The sequence below is a fragment of the Monodon monoceros genome, unplaced genomic scaffold, assembly GCF_005190385.1.
Source record: "Monodon monoceros isolate NGI ecotype Baffin Bay Population unplaced genomic scaffold, NGI_Narwhal_1 Super_Scaffold_5, whole genome shotgun sequence".
Lineage (NCBI taxonomy): Eukaryota > Metazoa > Chordata > Mammalia > Artiodactyla > Monodontidae > Monodon > Monodon monoceros.
Genome location: NW_021703782.1, coordinates 58,586,630 through 58,603,838, shown reverse-complemented (window position 1 = coordinate 58,603,838; position 17,209 = coordinate 58,586,630). Strand labels below are relative to the sequence as shown.

General features: G+C 41.6%; 1 protein-coding gene across 5 annotated transcripts in view; it reads right to left on the bottom strand.

The window, feature by feature from the left end:
• The window catches only part of SPATA6L (spermatogenesis associated 6 like), a 58,788-nt gene that overhangs the window by 4,035 nt on the left and 37,544 nt on the right, over window positions 1-17,209 (bottom strand). For all 5 annotated transcript variants that reach the window (XM_029203892.1, XM_029203895.1, XM_029203893.1 and 2 more), the window contains 6 exons: window positions 15,078-15,317; window positions 12,904-13,006; window positions 10,150-10,184; window positions 9,209-9,405; window positions 3,136-3,229; window positions 1,937-2,039 (listed from right to left, as the gene is read on the bottom strand). In XM_029203892.1, coding sequence (XP_029059725.1) covers window positions 1,950-2,039; window positions 3,136-3,229; window positions 9,209-9,405; window positions 10,150-10,184; window positions 12,904-13,006; window positions 15,078-15,317 — 759 coding nt within the window. In that variant the 3' untranslated portion in view covers window positions 1,937-1,949. The remainder of the gene's footprint in view (window positions 1-1,936; window positions 2,040-3,135; window positions 3,230-9,208; window positions 9,406-10,149; window positions 10,185-12,903; window positions 13,007-15,077; window positions 15,318-17,209) is intronic.

Genomic DNA, 17,209 nt, shown 5'->3' with positions numbered 1-17,209 from the left:
AAATGCCCTGTTTGCTTAAGATGAGTCAAAGTCACCTGGGTTCTTTACAACCATGAAAACTTTCACTGACAGTCCTCCAGGACCCCTGCCTCACCAGGAATCCATGACCCAAATTGGGACAGGAAGAGAATGGTATGGAGAGCTTTCATAGAAGGCCTATGAGCATATTCCAAACCACTGAGTGGGAACTCATGTTACAAAGGAAAGCTATTTACTAAGACGGAATTTTTTTTCTTACCTTCTCTCTATCTCCTCACGTCAGGGTCCACATATCTGCCGGTTCAGGGCTTTATGTAACTTGATGTTAGCCATGTTGAAATTCAACACAATTTGGCAGTTGGTAATTACGTGGGCCACGTTCCCTAAGTGGTAATTAAGTGGGCTGTGTTCCGTATAAACACCTAATAAATGCCTAGATGACTATTTTGGCAACCGGAGATTATGTGGCCCAGAAGCCATCCTTTAATCTACCAAGCAGAACATTCTAAGGTAGAAGCCTGCAAAGTGGGAAACTACTGAGCTGTCCTCCACATTCCTCTGTGCTGAAGGCGGGAAATCCTGGCCAGCCCTGGGCAAGGCGATGTGTGCCCTAAAGCATGAATGACCCTCAAACCAGAATTTCAGGAGCCTGAGGACAGTGAAAACCTAGCACATCATCCCACACTCCTTTATTGTTTAAAAAGATTCGTTAATTATCTTGATGTTGCTAGAATGAGGGACTACATGATACAACACCATAGGACCCTCTGGGGGATGTTCAAGGGCATTGTCCACCAATTCTGCTTAGGTTCCAAAGGGCTCTGCTCTTTCTCCCCAGGGTTCTCCTATCACACACTCCAGTTTTGGAGAACAATGGAATGTAATGGTTAAAAGCCAGATCACCTGGCTTCAGACGGCAGCTGAGCCATTCACTAGCCATGTTACCTTGAGCAAGGCACTTAACCTCTCCTTGCCTCAGTTTCCCTATCTGTGAAATGGAACTGGTGATAGTACCTACTTCACAGAGTTGTTGTGATAATTAAATATTAGTTCATTTAATACAAGTGAAGTACTCGGGCCAGTTCCTGGCACTCAGGAAGCACTTAATAAGGAAGAGCTATTCTTATGCTGGGCCTGGGTAGGAAGGGAAAGAAGAAAAAACCTGAGAAATGACGACAGCCCTCAAAATGTCAAACTTCTTACCACACACCTGAATTCAAGAGTTGCCTCATCACCTCATTCAACAGCCTCCCACAAAAAAATATTTACTGAGCACCAACCACAGTGGAAGGTCATCTGATGCAAGTGTGGCGACAGGGTGGTGGAGGGAAGGAAGGCTCTTGTTCAGGGCACACACCTGGCATGTGTGGTTCAGTTCACCTAAGTTAAATGGGATCCCACTGTAATTCTGGCTGTAAAATAGTGAGCAGGACGGCAGAGTCCCTGACCTTGGGAAGGTATCATTCAAGTAGAAGGAGCAGACTTTTAAGCAATCAACCCACATAAAAATATAACCAAAAAAAAAAATATATATATATATACATATAACAACAAACTGTGTCATACTGTATGAAAGAAAACTGCAGAGGGCTAAAAAGGTGTACCTCAGAGCAGGAGGGGGTGTCATGGAAAGTCATGAGACCCGAAAGGTAAAGAGAAGTGACCCATACAGGGTCAGGAAGAAGTATTCCAGTCAGAGAGCACATGCAAAGGCCCCACAGCCGGAAGGAGCTTGTGTTTGAGGAGCTGAAAGAGGGACCATTAGGTAAGGGGGTAGGGGGAGCATACCAGAGGCAAGACTGCTGGCAGACCCGCATATGTGCTGTCTGAAGGAAGAATGTGGCTCTTATCTCCTCCTTGACTCCTGTCCGCCACATTTTCTAGGTACTTTATATGGTAGCAGGAAGCTGAAATTATTTGAGCAAATCAACAAGAAGCACTTAAGCTGCTTACTTACACAGGACAGCAGTTTAAAAATATCTCTGTTTATGCACCGGATATTTCTTCAGAGGGTAGTTTGGTCTTTCAAGGATATTCTTTACTTCAGAGATGGAGTCTTCCTATATAACAAAAACAAATCCAGCAATTGCATTACTCATAATGTAATACAGATCAAGGATATCTGGATGTGTAGTTTTGCATTTAAGAGGTCTATGAATCCCATATATGCCGTATATATTGTGTTCATGATACATGTGTGTATATAGATACTATTTCTTTTTTCCCCCTCCCTCCTTCCCTTTATCGCTCTTTCTTTCTTTCCTCTTCCTTCTTCTCTCCCAAGCCCCCTCCCTCTTCCCTTTCTTCCTTTTCTTCTTTTTACATTTTAAAGGGATTCCCTTACTTGAAAAAACTACGAATTAACAAAGCAAAGCAAATGACTTTGCAGACAGGCCGTAAAGTAATCCACGACCCTGATGATTAGGGGAATCAATATTCATTTAAATAATTCATTTAAATGCCAGCATTTAAATAAGTCAAGATGACCAATTCAACTACATGGTATAGTTAAATCCAACCAGAGGGGGCACTGTCAACCTTCCATTTGAATTTTTTTGAACTGGTGACAGGTCACAGCTAATGGCTGTACCTCTGCAGTAGACAAAGTGCTGGGTTTATCTATCTATGGATCAGAAACACTCCCCTCACCCCCATAAAAGTCAAACAGTGAAAAACACCTTATTCACTTTGAGGAAAACTTTTTTCCATGTTGTGAGCTCATGCAGACCACACACGTCCCTAGATTCTTCCCTGGACAGGGATTCCTGTCCAGAGCAGAAGGAAATGTGCTTCGGGCCAGTTACACTGTCTTCTCTAAGTTCTTTGACAGGACAACGCTCCCTCTTGCTGTAGGACCTCTGCTTGATGCGTGCTGTTCTCCAAAGTAGCTGCTACTCATCACTCGTAGCTACTACTCATCACTCAGATTGAAGCTCCGCTGTCTCTTCCTCAGGGAAGCCTGCCCTGACTGCCAACCAAGTCCAATACTCCTTTTCATACACTCTCAGGATACCATGTAACCTCCTTGGTGAGCATCACAATTTTACATTTATTTCTGTCGTTACTTGATTAATGTCTGTCTCCCCTGCTAGACTGTGAGACCCAGTCCCCATATTATTTTATCAGCAAAGACCTAATTCCTTCAGAAGCCCTGACCTTGTTCAGGTGTTGCTGAGATCTGTGGGACGTCAGACGACTGCAGACCCTTTCGTGGATCTTCTTCCACATGTACTGGGACCCAGGGTGGAACCTGCTCAACAGAGTAAACAGGGTGGAGTATTATGCAGCTGATAAAAAGGACACTTACAGTGCATAACAATAAGGGTCGATATTTATAACTTAAAGGTGAGAAAAAAAGCAGCAACATGCAAAACAGTGTGCATAGCATGGTTTCAATGTCTTTATTAAGCCTAGGTATAGGAAAAGCACTGGGAATAAAAACAAGCAAGATGTTAAAAGTGGTGTGTGTCAGGGTGTGTGACTCTTTTCTTCTTTGTAATTTACTGTGTATTTTAGATATTTCTCTAAAGAACAAATCCTGCTTTTACTTTTAAAACATGTAACCCCAAAATTTTTAATACAAAATTTAATCCCAACTGTTTTCTACCAGGGTTTTTTTATGTGTCATTTACTTTAGGCCACCCAGACCCAAACTTAACCACAGATCTTTCAGTGTCTGTCAGTTCCTCAAACAGGCTGCATTTTCTCCCTTCCATAGGCACTTGCCAGCACTGCCCCCTCGGGTAGAATGCTGCCACCCCCAAGCCCCATCCCCGCTCATGTTGAGTCCTACCCACCTTCAGAGCTCAATTCAGTTACTGATTTCTCAGGAAGATCCTTCCTGAGCCCCTTCCTGTAGAGCAGTGGTCCCCAACCTTTTGGGCACCAGGGACCGGATTTGTGGAAGACACTTTTTGGCACCGGGGTGGGGCAGGGGGGAGTTCAAGCGGTAATGCGAGCGACGGGGAGCGGCAGATAAGCTTCGCTTGCTCGCCCGCCACTCACCTCCTGCTGTGCGGCCCGGTTCCTAACAGGCCATGGACTGGTACCGGTCCGCGGCCCGGGGGGGTTGGGGACCCCTGCTGTAGAGGGAGTCGGCTTCCCTATTTCATGCACTTGGAATCCATTCACCTCTCATTCATAGCACTTCCCCCAGTGGACATTTTGTCACTATTTGGTTAATGTCTGTCTCTCCTCCTAGACTGAAATTGGGACTGAGCCTCTTGGGCTAATAGCTCATCTCAGGGCTTTGCATACCACAGTAGGAATTTAATACATATTTCTTGAGTGATTGAATCCATCCATTCATTCATTCATTTTGGGGAGGGAAGTGAGTACCAATTCTTAAGTTGAGGCAAAATTTGCAGTTTGATTATGAAAAGCACAGATATTGTTTTCTTAAAATGCCTAAAACTTTTAGCAATTTGGATAAAATCGTTCTCTTTAACTAATATACAGTAAACACTGGAAATGACAGAAACATGTGAGAATCAATCCAGTTGTTGTTATGGCCACCACACTAATGAGTCCCTGTGCAGTTGCCCCTCTGCTCGGTTTGGGACCCACATCCAGGCCACCCATCCTGGCTCCCTGTAACGAGCATGTACCCTGTGGTTTCCAGGGAGACAAGACCAAGAGAATGACTGGATCTACACAAATCCATTACCAACCCAGGAAAATGACTCACAGCAAATGAACGAACCACCTAAAGCACTGCCCATGTTTAAGAAAAGGCCGGGCACATCATTTCTACACTCCTCTAAGAATTTTTAAGATGAAGGAATAGAAATATTTTGAAGCTATAAATAAAATTGGCATTTAAAAATAGCCACCAAATGGACACTGCAAATGCTTTTTCATTGGTCTTGAGTAACCAGTGCCAGAATTATCCATACACTTGTTACCCTTATTACTATATACAATCAACACTATATTTGAAGACCTCTGAGAATGAGTCAACAGGCAAGAGCAGTGCTCTGCCTTGATTATGGCCTTCTCCTTGTGCAGTGGGACAACTGCGGATGGATGCTGAACTGCGGATGGATGCTGAAGGGATGTGACTCTATCTGGACACTGGAGCTAGGGAACCGGCTTGAGAGTGTTTCTCCCACGTTTGGGACTACCATTTCCCATGCTGCTAGTTAAAAGGGTTTTCCACTTCCTCCATTAAAACCTTGGGCTGATTCTCACTCCAAAACTTGCCTCCCATCTCATTCTTGCAAACTTGGCCCTTGCTGATTTCAGTATTAAGTCAGCAGAAACTCAAAAGGTATTTCTCATGCACTTCTGTGATCTGAGCAGAGGGAGACTGGTCCCAGTGGCTCATGTGAAAAGAACGGTGAGTGAGGCAGAGCCTAAGCACTGGTAGTGAAACTACGCCCCTTATGGTTGACTACCAGAAATTCTTGAGCTTGACTTACAGAAGATAAGGAACCAGCTTGTTAAAAACCCCTCTTCTTACAAACTGCCTTTACTGATTAAGCTTGCTTTAGTTGTTTTTATTCTTTTTTCCTTTCTTTATTTGCATACCCTCCAAGCTTCACATAGCCTAGGGTAATATATCACAAGACTTCTTAACCACCCCTATAGATAAAGCCTCTGACATCACAGGTCACTATAGTAATGGTGGGCTTAAGTTGTTTTACAAGAACGTGGAGTTGGATCCTGTTTAGTTCAAGCTGGCTAAGACTGGTTGGGATAACTAACCCTAAAACTGTGTCTGCACAGTTATCTGATGAACAATTTTTTGACTTCAGAGGGTCAAAAACTCCACCCTCAGATCATGCTAAGTACCTCCATTTTTGAACATGCATCCCATGAAGAAGCATGTAACCCAGATATGCCTGGGCAAAGTACCGATTACTTCACCTTTTCTCTACCTCCAATCACATTTCCTCATGACTAAGACCACCCTACTTCTTTATCCCATAAATATCTCAAGCCCCTTGCCTTTGGGGAGGTGGAGCTGAGACTTGTTCTCCCATCTCCGTACTTGGCTGCGTTGTGAATAAACTTTCTCTGCACCTCAGCATTTGGCTTGCTGTGCATAGGGCAAATGAACCTGGTTCGATAACAGTAACACCTAGTGTTCCAAGGGCTACCTCTGTGAGGTCAACGGGGAATGGATTCTTCCACAGGGGCTACACTGAGGTCAATGGGGAATGGATTCTTCCCCAAGGATACAAAGGGATATCCTTTACTCAAAACAGCTGCCTTAAAATTATTATCTTCAGTGCCACTTCCCTGGAGGTTAAGGTGACAAGCTCTCCTGGATGCCTGGAACTAAGAGGTTTCCCACAGTCCAGGACTTTCAGCACTATAACCAGAACAGTCTTGGGCAAACCAGATAGCCTTTGTGTGACCATGTTATACTTTGTCACCTTATTTACAAATTCATAGTTTGATTAGTTCCAAACTTATCAGTTTAGAGTGACTTTGGACAGAGAATTTGCTGACTCATCAGAGATAAATGATTAAAACTCTGGTCTGCAGCCAGAGTCATCATTCTACAGTCAACTGTGCTAATTCCTGTGAATGACTTGCAAAAGCTCCCCACTGCCTTCCAACTGAGCCCAAATTCCTTAGCTTGGTTTCCACAGTCCCCCTCATGCCTCAGCCTTGGCACCCACTTTTTCCCAAGGCTGCTCTAACTTTTAGAACCTGACAGCACCCCCTGCCTTCTCACCTCCCATCCCTCCCCTTCATTAACTATCACAATCCAATCCCCTCCCCTCTGGGCCCCCATGAAAATGCCACCTCCTCCATAAAACATTCCAGAGTACTTTCCTTTTCCTTTATACTCTGATAGCATTTGGTCTGTACTGTTCTCAAAGTTCTGCCTTGTAGAAAACTCTCTGTGTACATTTTTTTTTTAACATCCTCTGCAAGTTCTCAGAGATCAGAAGAAATGTCTTAAATGTTAGCGTTTCTATTCCAGGACTAGCAGGTTGACTATCAATCCTGTTTTCCTTCTGAGGCACTGTTTTTTTCCCTTGTGTCAGCAAGTATTTATTGAATGTCTACTAAGTGCCATGAATTGGTAACTGATTCTTCATGTGTCTTTTTTTTTTAATTGAGGTATAATTGGTGAGGCACACTTTTAATCACAGAGATTCTACATTCCCCTCCACACACCCAGTACTAATCTCAAGGATTCTGACTCAATATGAGGCAATTCTTCAGTGAGCCAGAGTTGAGAATTACTGTCCTGCTGCATAAAGATACTCAGGAAAGACTGGTTGAATGAATGCATAAACCATCTAACAAATTTATTTCAAAAAAAATGAGGCCTTCCTAGATCTCCTTCCTAATGGAATTAACCTCCTCTTGCTCTGCCTTTCCCCTACATTTCGATTATACTTCTGTTAAGTGCACATCATAATCCATCTCAAATTTAGTGACATGGGGGTATGCCTGCCACCCTGTCTAGTGTGTGAGCCACTGGGAAGCCAGGACGTGTCATGATCACATACACTGCACATAATAGGTTCTCAATAAATGGATGCTCAATTCAGTCCCTCAGAAAATCTTGCTATGCTGATTATAAGGAGTTTGGGTGATGTACGAAAACAAGGCACATGGGCAAAATCCATGAGCTTCTTCCAGTTCTGGCAGCAAAGAAGCACTTTGGGCTGCAAGAGGATGGACCTTTGATCACTAAACCCCTTTTACAGACGAGGAAACTAAGGTCTAAAAGGCTGAGTACTTGTGTGAGATCACATAGCACTTGGAGACAGGCTGAGCAGAGCTCAAGTGTCCTGACTACCACCAGTTGAAGGTTCCTCCCCTTCTCTGTTTAAAATAAATTCTAAGTCTTTACATCTGGGGTAACCCCCTACCTGCTCTGTCCACCTGTTAAGCTGCAGGCTGGTAGAAAGAGAAGAAGCCAGAAGAGAAGGGAGACCAGGCCCAGAGATGGGTGTAAATGTGTCTCTCACCACCTGTCTCTGGGAGCCAAGGCCAATTTTTAAAAATCTATGTTGTGTTATTTTCTTCCAATACAGTAACTAATCAAGGACTCACCATTACTTAGTAGATTTTATCAAAATATTTTACTTGGTTTCCTCAAGTCCATTTTAATATAAAGGTATTCTATCATTTCTGAAAAAAGTCTAAGAATGCATTGTCACTTTCTTATAATTCCTACTAAAATTTCAGTGCCACTTTTGTTCTGGGATATTTACTACAAGTCTCTTTGTTAGCAACTGTATTATTTTTATGTGGAGATTTCTTATTCTCATCACTAACAATGCAGAGAAAAGCAGACTGGCCTATCTTTTTTTTTTTTTTTGCAGTATGCGGGCCTCTCACTGTTGTGGCCTCTCCCGTTGCGGAGCACAGGCTCTGGACGCGCAGGCTCAGCGGCCATGGCTCACGGGCCCAGCCGCTCCACGGCACGTGGGATCTTCCCGGACCGGGGCACGAACCTATGTCCCCTGCATCGGCAGGTGGACTCTCAACCACTGCACCACCAGGGAAGCCCAAGACTGGCCTATCTTTCATTCAAAACAACTATCTTAAAACTACTATCTTTTGTGCTACTTCACTGGAGTTGTGACCAACTGTCCTGGTTTGCCTGGGACCAAGAAGTTTCCCAGAATGCAGGATTGTCAGGGTTAAAATCAGGACAGTCTGGGGCAAACCGGATGGTTAGTCACATCAGCTGGGAGTGCAGTTTGGAAAATAAAGTTTCCTGCTCTCAATCTCTGGCCTGACCTCCAGACATACGCAATTGTGGGTTTGTGTGTATGTGTGTGTGACAATAATATAAACAAGCCAACAAACCATGTCTAGAAAAAGAGAAAGAAAATACACCCACATATTAATCATGCTTGTCTTTGGGTGGCAGGACTATAGGTGATTTATTTTTTCACTCCTTTTCATTTTTCTATAATTTCCAAACTTTCGATAGTAAGTTCTTTTATACTGGTGAAACCAAAAGCTTGAGTTCTAAAATTTATGACAGATCATAATGGATAGATAAATAGTACCTATGCCAAGTTAGCTGTCTGTCCCATTTTCAACAAGCATTCTGAGATATGCTTTCCAGGGTAAGAGAAAAGTCTCAATTCTTACTTTTGGGATTATTTTCCAAGGAATAATAATTTTTCATATCAAGGTGTCCCCAGCTGAATATTCCTAAGGAAGCAAACTGATGAAGTGACCTGACTTTACTCCTGCCAGACCACAAGGCACTCTTCTAGCAAAGAGCTGGGTGCTTGCTGCTGACCTTTCTCGGAGAAGGGGCTGATCCAGAAGAGGGCTGGGAGTTCTGGAGTGTTGGGAGGTGGCAAATGAAGTTTCCCAGTGGAAATCGGCATCCCCTTGATGACTGTAACTGGCTGAGGGCTTTCCAAACTTACTTGAATCTAACGATAATGGTGATTCATTCCTTAAAACAATCCGTTCATCTGGCTCTTTGATAACCTGAGTGACAATGTGCATTAATCGTTAGTTGTAGTTTTTGCTTTGGTTTGCTTAATTTAGAGCTGGGGGCCAGGTGGGACAGGGAAGAGAACTGGGGGCAAGATGATAGAATACCTGCCACAGGGATCTCCTGCAAATAAAAGAGGGGTGGGAATAGAGAAGACTAGAGACAAAACGCTCAGCAGTCAAGGGCAAGGAAAGATAACCAAAATTCTGTACATTTGGCATATATTCACAAGCCAAAATCAACTCATGCTCTGAGCTTTGGTTTGTGAGGATTGGAGATTATTGGGTTTGGGAAAGACATAATTTTTTAGACAAAATATTTAACTGCTATGGCAAAGGAAGCTCAGTGTACTCCATTTTCTTTGCATATATCCATTCTCATGTTGTAACATGGAAGTCTGCACCTTCACCTGAATAAACCAATCAAACTTTAAGAACAAGTGATTTACCATCTCATATACAAAGGTACTCGACTAGAGAAAAAGTAATGAAAATCCCTACTGATAAAGTAGATATTGGGCCTACATACACCCTCACTGGTGATTCATCCTACAAATGAAAAGAGTTTATGTGAAGGGAATAAACCAACTAAAGCAAAGCAACTCAAGTTAAACTACGGGAATTCCATAAGCAGCATTAGCTAGAAATATACTTTCCACCACTCATGGGAGAAAGCACAATAATTGACATTAGACAGCTGGAAATAAATCAGTTTACAAATGCTACTTCTAAAATTACCTTTATGTTAGCTGCAAGGCTGTCAAGAGAAGAAGCTAGAAGAAAGAGGAACAGGTGTTTCAATGACTCATTATTACCAGTTACCCCTAAAGCTGCTGTTACACTTATTCCACAGCAGTACAAAAATATTACACAATGAATGAATTATCTGAGAACTTAAATGCTCCCTTGTAAATTATACCATCACCTTTAAGTCTTCCTGAAGTCACAGCAATTTATCTATTAGTTTTACTGTCCTCTTGAGGTCAACAATGAGGTTATATTAATGACAACACGTATGGATACAGGAAGAGTAAGCGGGAGTCTAAAGTGAAGCAGTAACTTCAGTAGCCCTTGGGCAGCCTGGAAAACTCTTATTTGCCCAGGTGCCCAGGGCCTAAAAGAAAGCCATTTGGCTCAATGTAAAATTCATACCCTCTGCCTCTTCTGGCATTCCCTTTATATTTGGTTTACATAAAATCCTACTTATGCAGAAACTCTTGAGTGTACTTGTCCAAGGTAGATACAAAAATGAATACATAAGAGCTTGGAAAAACAACACAGCAAAAGTGTAAATCATTATGATTACCCAAGTAATCATAATAAGTAAATAATGCCAGAGAATGGTAAGAATTACTAGAAGTAATACACACAGATAAAACCAAGAATAAATGGGATTTTTCCAGGTTGAAAAAAAAATGCTTTTGAAATGAGTATTTGCAAGACTATGCTAAGGCCACCGTGGCTTCCCCCAGCATGACTGGGGCTTAGGCAGTGACAAGGGTCTGCTGATTCCCCAATGCCACTGGTAATAAGAAGGAAGATATAAAAAGGGATTGTTTAAAGGATGCTAATTGTCATATCCTCTGGGCATGCACATAGGTGTGTGGGCATCTTGTCCCAGAAGCTCTCTTCCACCCTACTCCCAGCTGAGCAGGGAACTGGTAATGCTAAGCCCCTTTTCAGCTATAACCATAAATCTGCCCTGTTGCCTAGGAACCCCCTTGCTACTGATTTTTGAACACTCCCTTTCACGGGGAGTTTGCCCTTGTTTCCTAGCTTCTCAAAGTGTAGTCCATGGACCAGCTGCATCGGTATCACCTGGAAGCTTGTTAGAAAAGAGGGATTCCAGGCCCCACCCCAGCCTTAGGGAATCAGAATCTGCACTTTAACAAGATCCCCAGGTGATTCGAATGCACACTGAAGTTTGAGAAGCACTGCTTTATTCTACCTTAGGCCTGAATGAATGAGCTGACAGGTGACCTAAGGAAAAGTCTGGCTTGGAAGCTACAGGGATTCCAAGGATCTGAGCCCCAAGGTCTGAACTTCTTCTCTAAATGTAAGTATGCCAAAAACTTGGTGTGTGACCTGTACACACTCTGTAACCTCTCTGGAACCTTAGTTCTCCACCTGCCAGGATTAAGAAAGACAAAGGCTGAGACCAATGTGATATATGAGTCCCGTTGTAATTGAGCTAGCATTAAGCCCAACTGTCCTCCCTGGGAAAGGACATTTCCTGTTGCTTGATTTCACAGTAATTGGGGAAGACAGTGCTGCTTTTATGGGCTACATGGGTGATTTTCAATCCAAAGGACTTAAATGTCAGAGGTGATGAAGCACTTTCTGCTTCAAACCCTGTCTTCTGTCCTTGGTTTGCTGCTGTAGAACAGTCACAGTGATTCAAGGACACCGGCTTGAGTTACCACAAGAGAATGTGCAGCCCCTTAAAAGTATAAACCTTTCAGCCTAACATAGGAAACCCTGTTGTCAGGGATGGTACAGGTCCAGTCTCACCAAGAGTCAAGAGAATGGGCCACCACCATCCCTTTCTAGCCTAAGAATTTTTATTAATTCAGGAATGGTTGAAATTCACTGCCCTGACCTTCAGTATTGACATGGTTCATGTATTTCAATCATAAAGTAAAGGCCTCCCAGGGAGGTCTTAACCCAGTGCCTCTCAGTGTGTGATCCAGGGGCCTCCCCATGGGTCTCTAAGACCTTTCAGGAGCTCTGCAAGATCAAAACTGTTCTCCTATTAATACTAATCTCTTTTTCACTCTCTTTCTCTCACAACTGTATAATGGAGTTTTCCAAAAGCTACATGATATGTCATGATGTCACCACTCTGATGGTTAATGGAATGTGTGCTTGTATATTCTTGTATTTTACAAATTTCTCAGTTTTAATTTCTAACACTAAATATTGACAGATATCATCTGCATACACAAAGTTCACTGGGGTCTTCAATAATACTTAATGCAAAAGGGTACTGAAATCTAAACATTTGAGATCCCCTGCCTTGACCTCACTGCTTCAGACAAATTGCCTCTCCTCCTTTGCTGACATGGAATCTTGTAAAGTAAGTGTTGCATCTCCTGATCTCCAACAATCCCCTGCTGCTTCCTATCCAGAGAAATGGAGAGTCCTATATGTTAGCTATCAGTGGTGCCTTAGCAAGAAGATTCCACCAGGACAAGATGCTCCCTGCTTTTCCAGCCCAGCCAGGGAACAACCACAGCTAGAGCACGCTCAGTGGTCACACTACTCAGAGCAGTCTCCTTCAACAGCTAGGGGAACTCTGAAACAGCTTCTCAGCTGACTCTGCTCATGGGAACTCCCTCCCTGGAAACTCCACAGCGGGAGGGCACCTGAGAATTAGGCCCTGAATTTCCAAAGAAACATGTGATTCCTCAGAATGAAAGAAGACTTAGAGGTAGGTAGAATGCATTCATTCCCATGGGGAAACTGTATAGGAATAACAAGAAACTCAAGTACCTCTTCTCACTGGAAATGGAAAGTTTGAAAAGTCAGATTTTCTTCTAGACTTCTGGGAATGATGCTCTGAACTGTTCTCACCAAAGGGCTTTGCACTGTCCACCTGAAAGGAAAGGAAAGGAATGAGACTTGAACCCACTGTAGCTTGTATTACCCTCTCCTCATTACCTGTAATGCCTTTCTCCCCCTCAGTCACAGTCATGCAGGTGAGAAAAGAGGTTGGAAACAGATTAAATCACAGTCTCCAAGTATATAAAATGTTATACCCAACAGGGAAACCTGTCTGTCCCTACCTTCACTGAGGTTAGAACACGAAGACATGGCCTAGCACTAGGCACAAATCATATTCTAACCACTGGTAAGGCTCCAGCCCAGAAAACAGCAAGTGACATTTACTTCACATTCTTTTAGAACCAGACAGAGTTTCATGTTCCTAAACAGTCTGAGCAGTACTGGCCTAGGTGTGGTCCTCCCTGAAGACAAGGGATTTTCACAAGGTGACATTTCAGCCTTCCACATCCCCTTCCAGTCTGAGTGTCTATATTCTTGAAAAAAAGAATAGTGGTGACTGTATTATTTTACTTAAGGTAACCGTATTTTCCTACACTGGACAACATGTCAAAATACTTGAAATAGAGACTCTTCCAGAATATGTATGACATAGAGTTGCTGGAGTTTCCTTGTAACATTGTTTATTTCTGTTTTTTTTTTAAATTTCAAGAAAGCATGTTATAATATTACTCTTCAATCTACTTCAAGAAATACTTTGATTAGAATTTACAATCTTGACAACATCAGGTCCTCTACATTTTAATGCTGCTACTTAAACTTCAGATATCAGGAAATCTGGCTAAATAAAAGAGCACTTAGGAAAGAGCTTGGCACATTAGTAAAGACTGTATAAGAATTTGTTAAATAAAAGTATCAAGCAAGTTTTAATTCCCTAAGAAACCTTCCAAGATTTTAAGCTTATTTAGCCCATAATGGCATACACTAAAGTTGTATTTTATAAAAATTTATGTCAAATAATATAAATCAGACTCAGTAAACTCAATTCAACAATATTTGTATGAAGCCACGTTTAAAGAGTGATTGCTAGATTTTGCCAGACATTTTTACCCAGGTCACCATGAAGAAAACAGCTATCCTGTACTTTCTAGCCAAACAACGTCTCTGTTCTACCTACAAACCAACTCTATATCCAGTCATCTCAAAAGCACCTTGCCTTTGAGATTTACCATGCTTCATTTCTTGTGTCTAATGCACAAACATCATCATTAAGTCAAATTATCAACTTGACAATAATATCAACAGTTAACATTCTGAAGAATAAGTCATGAAGTAGAATGTGGAATGGTGTTCATGAAAAATATGAACTAATACTGGAAGTGTTTTTAATGTAATATTAACTGTAAATATCAAGAAACAAATCTGTATATACAGTATAATTACAACTTTGTGGGAAAAAATAAGGCATTATGAATACCAAAAAAAGGCAAAAGAAAATGTATCAAATTAAACAATGATTTTATTATTCTGGTGAACCTGTGGGCAATTTTTGTCTTGAACTCTTCTACATTTTCCTTTACTTTTATAGTAGTCAAAAAATCTTGAGACTATGAGAACAAGTGTGATTAAATTTGCCTACTATTTCCTGAGGGCTAAATCTAAAATAACTTTAATTAAGGGCTTTGACTGTGGCACATCATTGCATCTTCCTGCAGACATATGTTTCCTGCTCTTAAAAGTGTGGCCATTAAGCAACAACCTCACTAAGAAAACTCAAACCAGTTTTCTTAAAACAGATGAGGCTTTGGTTTCAGATAGGTACAGAGTATATGCCACCCTTTGATATGCATCTTCTACCACTGACAGTTCATTGATTCTTCTGGACAGTGGCAGGTTATCATATGTAGATAACACTCTCTATTAATAATCTTCAGAAATTAAAAACAGGGATGGCAGACATTTACTAAGCAAGTCTTCTGCATAAGACATCTTTCCTGACAATGACTCTAGGAAGTGAACATAATTTAATCATAGCTGTCATTCAATTTGAATTTCCTCTATTTATTTACTTACCCATTTGTTTTCATGGTCCAACCTTCCTTTATTCCACCCTCATTCACACCCTCACCATTCCAAAGGACTGTGAAAAATAATTTTAGGCTCACATGTCTTACTACAAATGGAGGTTTGCTTTCTCCAGGTATTTTGAAACTATCTCCAAGATTCAGTTGAGCTGGCTGGTCCTGAAAGAAACGCCTGGTGAAATATGGAGAGGGCGGCCGGGACTGCATGCCTTGGGGCAGTCTGTCAAGATTACTCTCCCTTGGTTTCATCTTTATACTACTTAAGTGGAATTTTGGTCCATTTGATGTGGATAAAGGCCTTCGTGACTTACATCTTTCTTCCTGAAAACCCAAAAAAGAAACAATATTTTTAAAGAAGAAAACTCAATCAGAATATAACTGTGTTTAATTGAACTTTAACTAAGGTAGAAGATTGAACATCTCAGATTTATAAAACATGAACTTAAGGAAGGGCATTTTAAAATTTTTCTTCAGGTCAGGTTAGTATCACTAGTATATTTCAACTATTAGCAGTGAGATTTATTTGCATTATGAGAAAGTTGGAAAGTATCAGACACCCCCACCCCCACCCCATCATAGACAGATGATTGACAGATGTAGAAATATAGTGAGAGAGAGAGAGAGAGAGAGAGAGAATTTGGCATAAACTTGGGTCCAGCAATTTCACTTCAAGGAATTTATTATAGAGAAATAATTATGGCTATATGTATAGCTACAGAAATTCTTAGAACATTTCAAAAATTAGAAACCAACTATATTGGTGAGTAAGCACTTTCCTTTCAGCTCCAAACCCACCTTTCTACACTCAGCTTTATGATACCGGACCTGGCACTCTGCAAACCCCCTTCGGTTTTTCCAGCTGTTTTGTTAGGCTCCACCACTAGAGGGCGCTAGAGGGAGACCGTAAGACTAGAGGAGGAGGAAGGGACTGGGGACTTCCAGTTTTGCATTCTGTTCTTGTCAGCATCACCCCAGCAACCATTCTTCACCTTGACAGCAGCAAATGGCTCCAGTTTATAGTTTTTTCCTACCATAATCCAAAACTAGCCTCACAGCACCAGGTGGCCAGAGAGCCCCTTGCTCAGAGATTTGAGTCTAGACCCACAGGATCCTTCCTCCAAGCTCCTGGGACAGCAGCAATGAGCAGTGTCCCTCCTTAGAGATCTGAGTCCCAGCTCATCAGAGTCTCCCCTCTGAAATCATGAGGAAACACCCGGGAGAGCAGCCCCTCCCCACATGTCTGGGTGCCCTTTCTATGGGGTTTCTTCCTCCAATTTCTATGTTCTTGATGATCCAACCTCTTCCCTTTGGTCCCCCAATGCTAGAGGTGGAAGCTGCTTCCTGTAGTTACTATCTCCATCACTTCACTGTTCCCCATTTCCTTTCAGTCCTCCAACCCTCGTTTAGCCCTTTTTTTTTTTTACATTAAATCTTTCTGTTAAAGTAACAGGTATGGTTTGTTTTCCAGACTGGACCCTGACTAATATATCAGCTTAGTACCCAACAACAGAAAAATGAATTGCCAAAAATTATGGTACTTCTGTACAATGGCATAGTATGAAGCCATGAAAAATTGCCTGGCTTAAGCATACTTAAGGACATGAGAACACGTTCATGACATTCAAAGTGAAAATATGATATGAAATAATATCATTATTGTAGTATGGTCCTAATCTTCTAAAATTAAAACAATATGTGTATATGTGTGTGTGTACAGAAGAATATATTCAAAAAAGTAGTCATGCTCATCTCTAGATAGTAAGAATAACAGGTAATTTTTATTTTGTCCTTTTTTCTTATCTGTATTTTCTAATTGTATAAAATAAATGGGATACTTTTGTTATAGGAAAACAATGAAAGCTATTATTTTTAAAAGTTAACACTTAAAAAAGTTAATATAGGAAGACCTATATTAGGAGATTAAAACAAGATTAAAATGGTGGAGTAGAAGAAAAAGAATAATGAACTGAAAGATCACTGTGCACACTTAAACAGATTGGAGAAAACAGTGGGTAAATAAGGAGAGACTAAAAAGCAGCTAATGCCTTCCTGAAAATTAACCACTGGCTTCCCATTTATGAGTTAGGGTGCCCAGGGGACCAACGGACTTGCACAGATTAGTGACCCTTCTCATTCAGTATCTCTTAACCCAAAGCCCACATTTTCAAGGCATTTTCTAGGACTCCAGATGAGGTCTACAAACTATATTCATT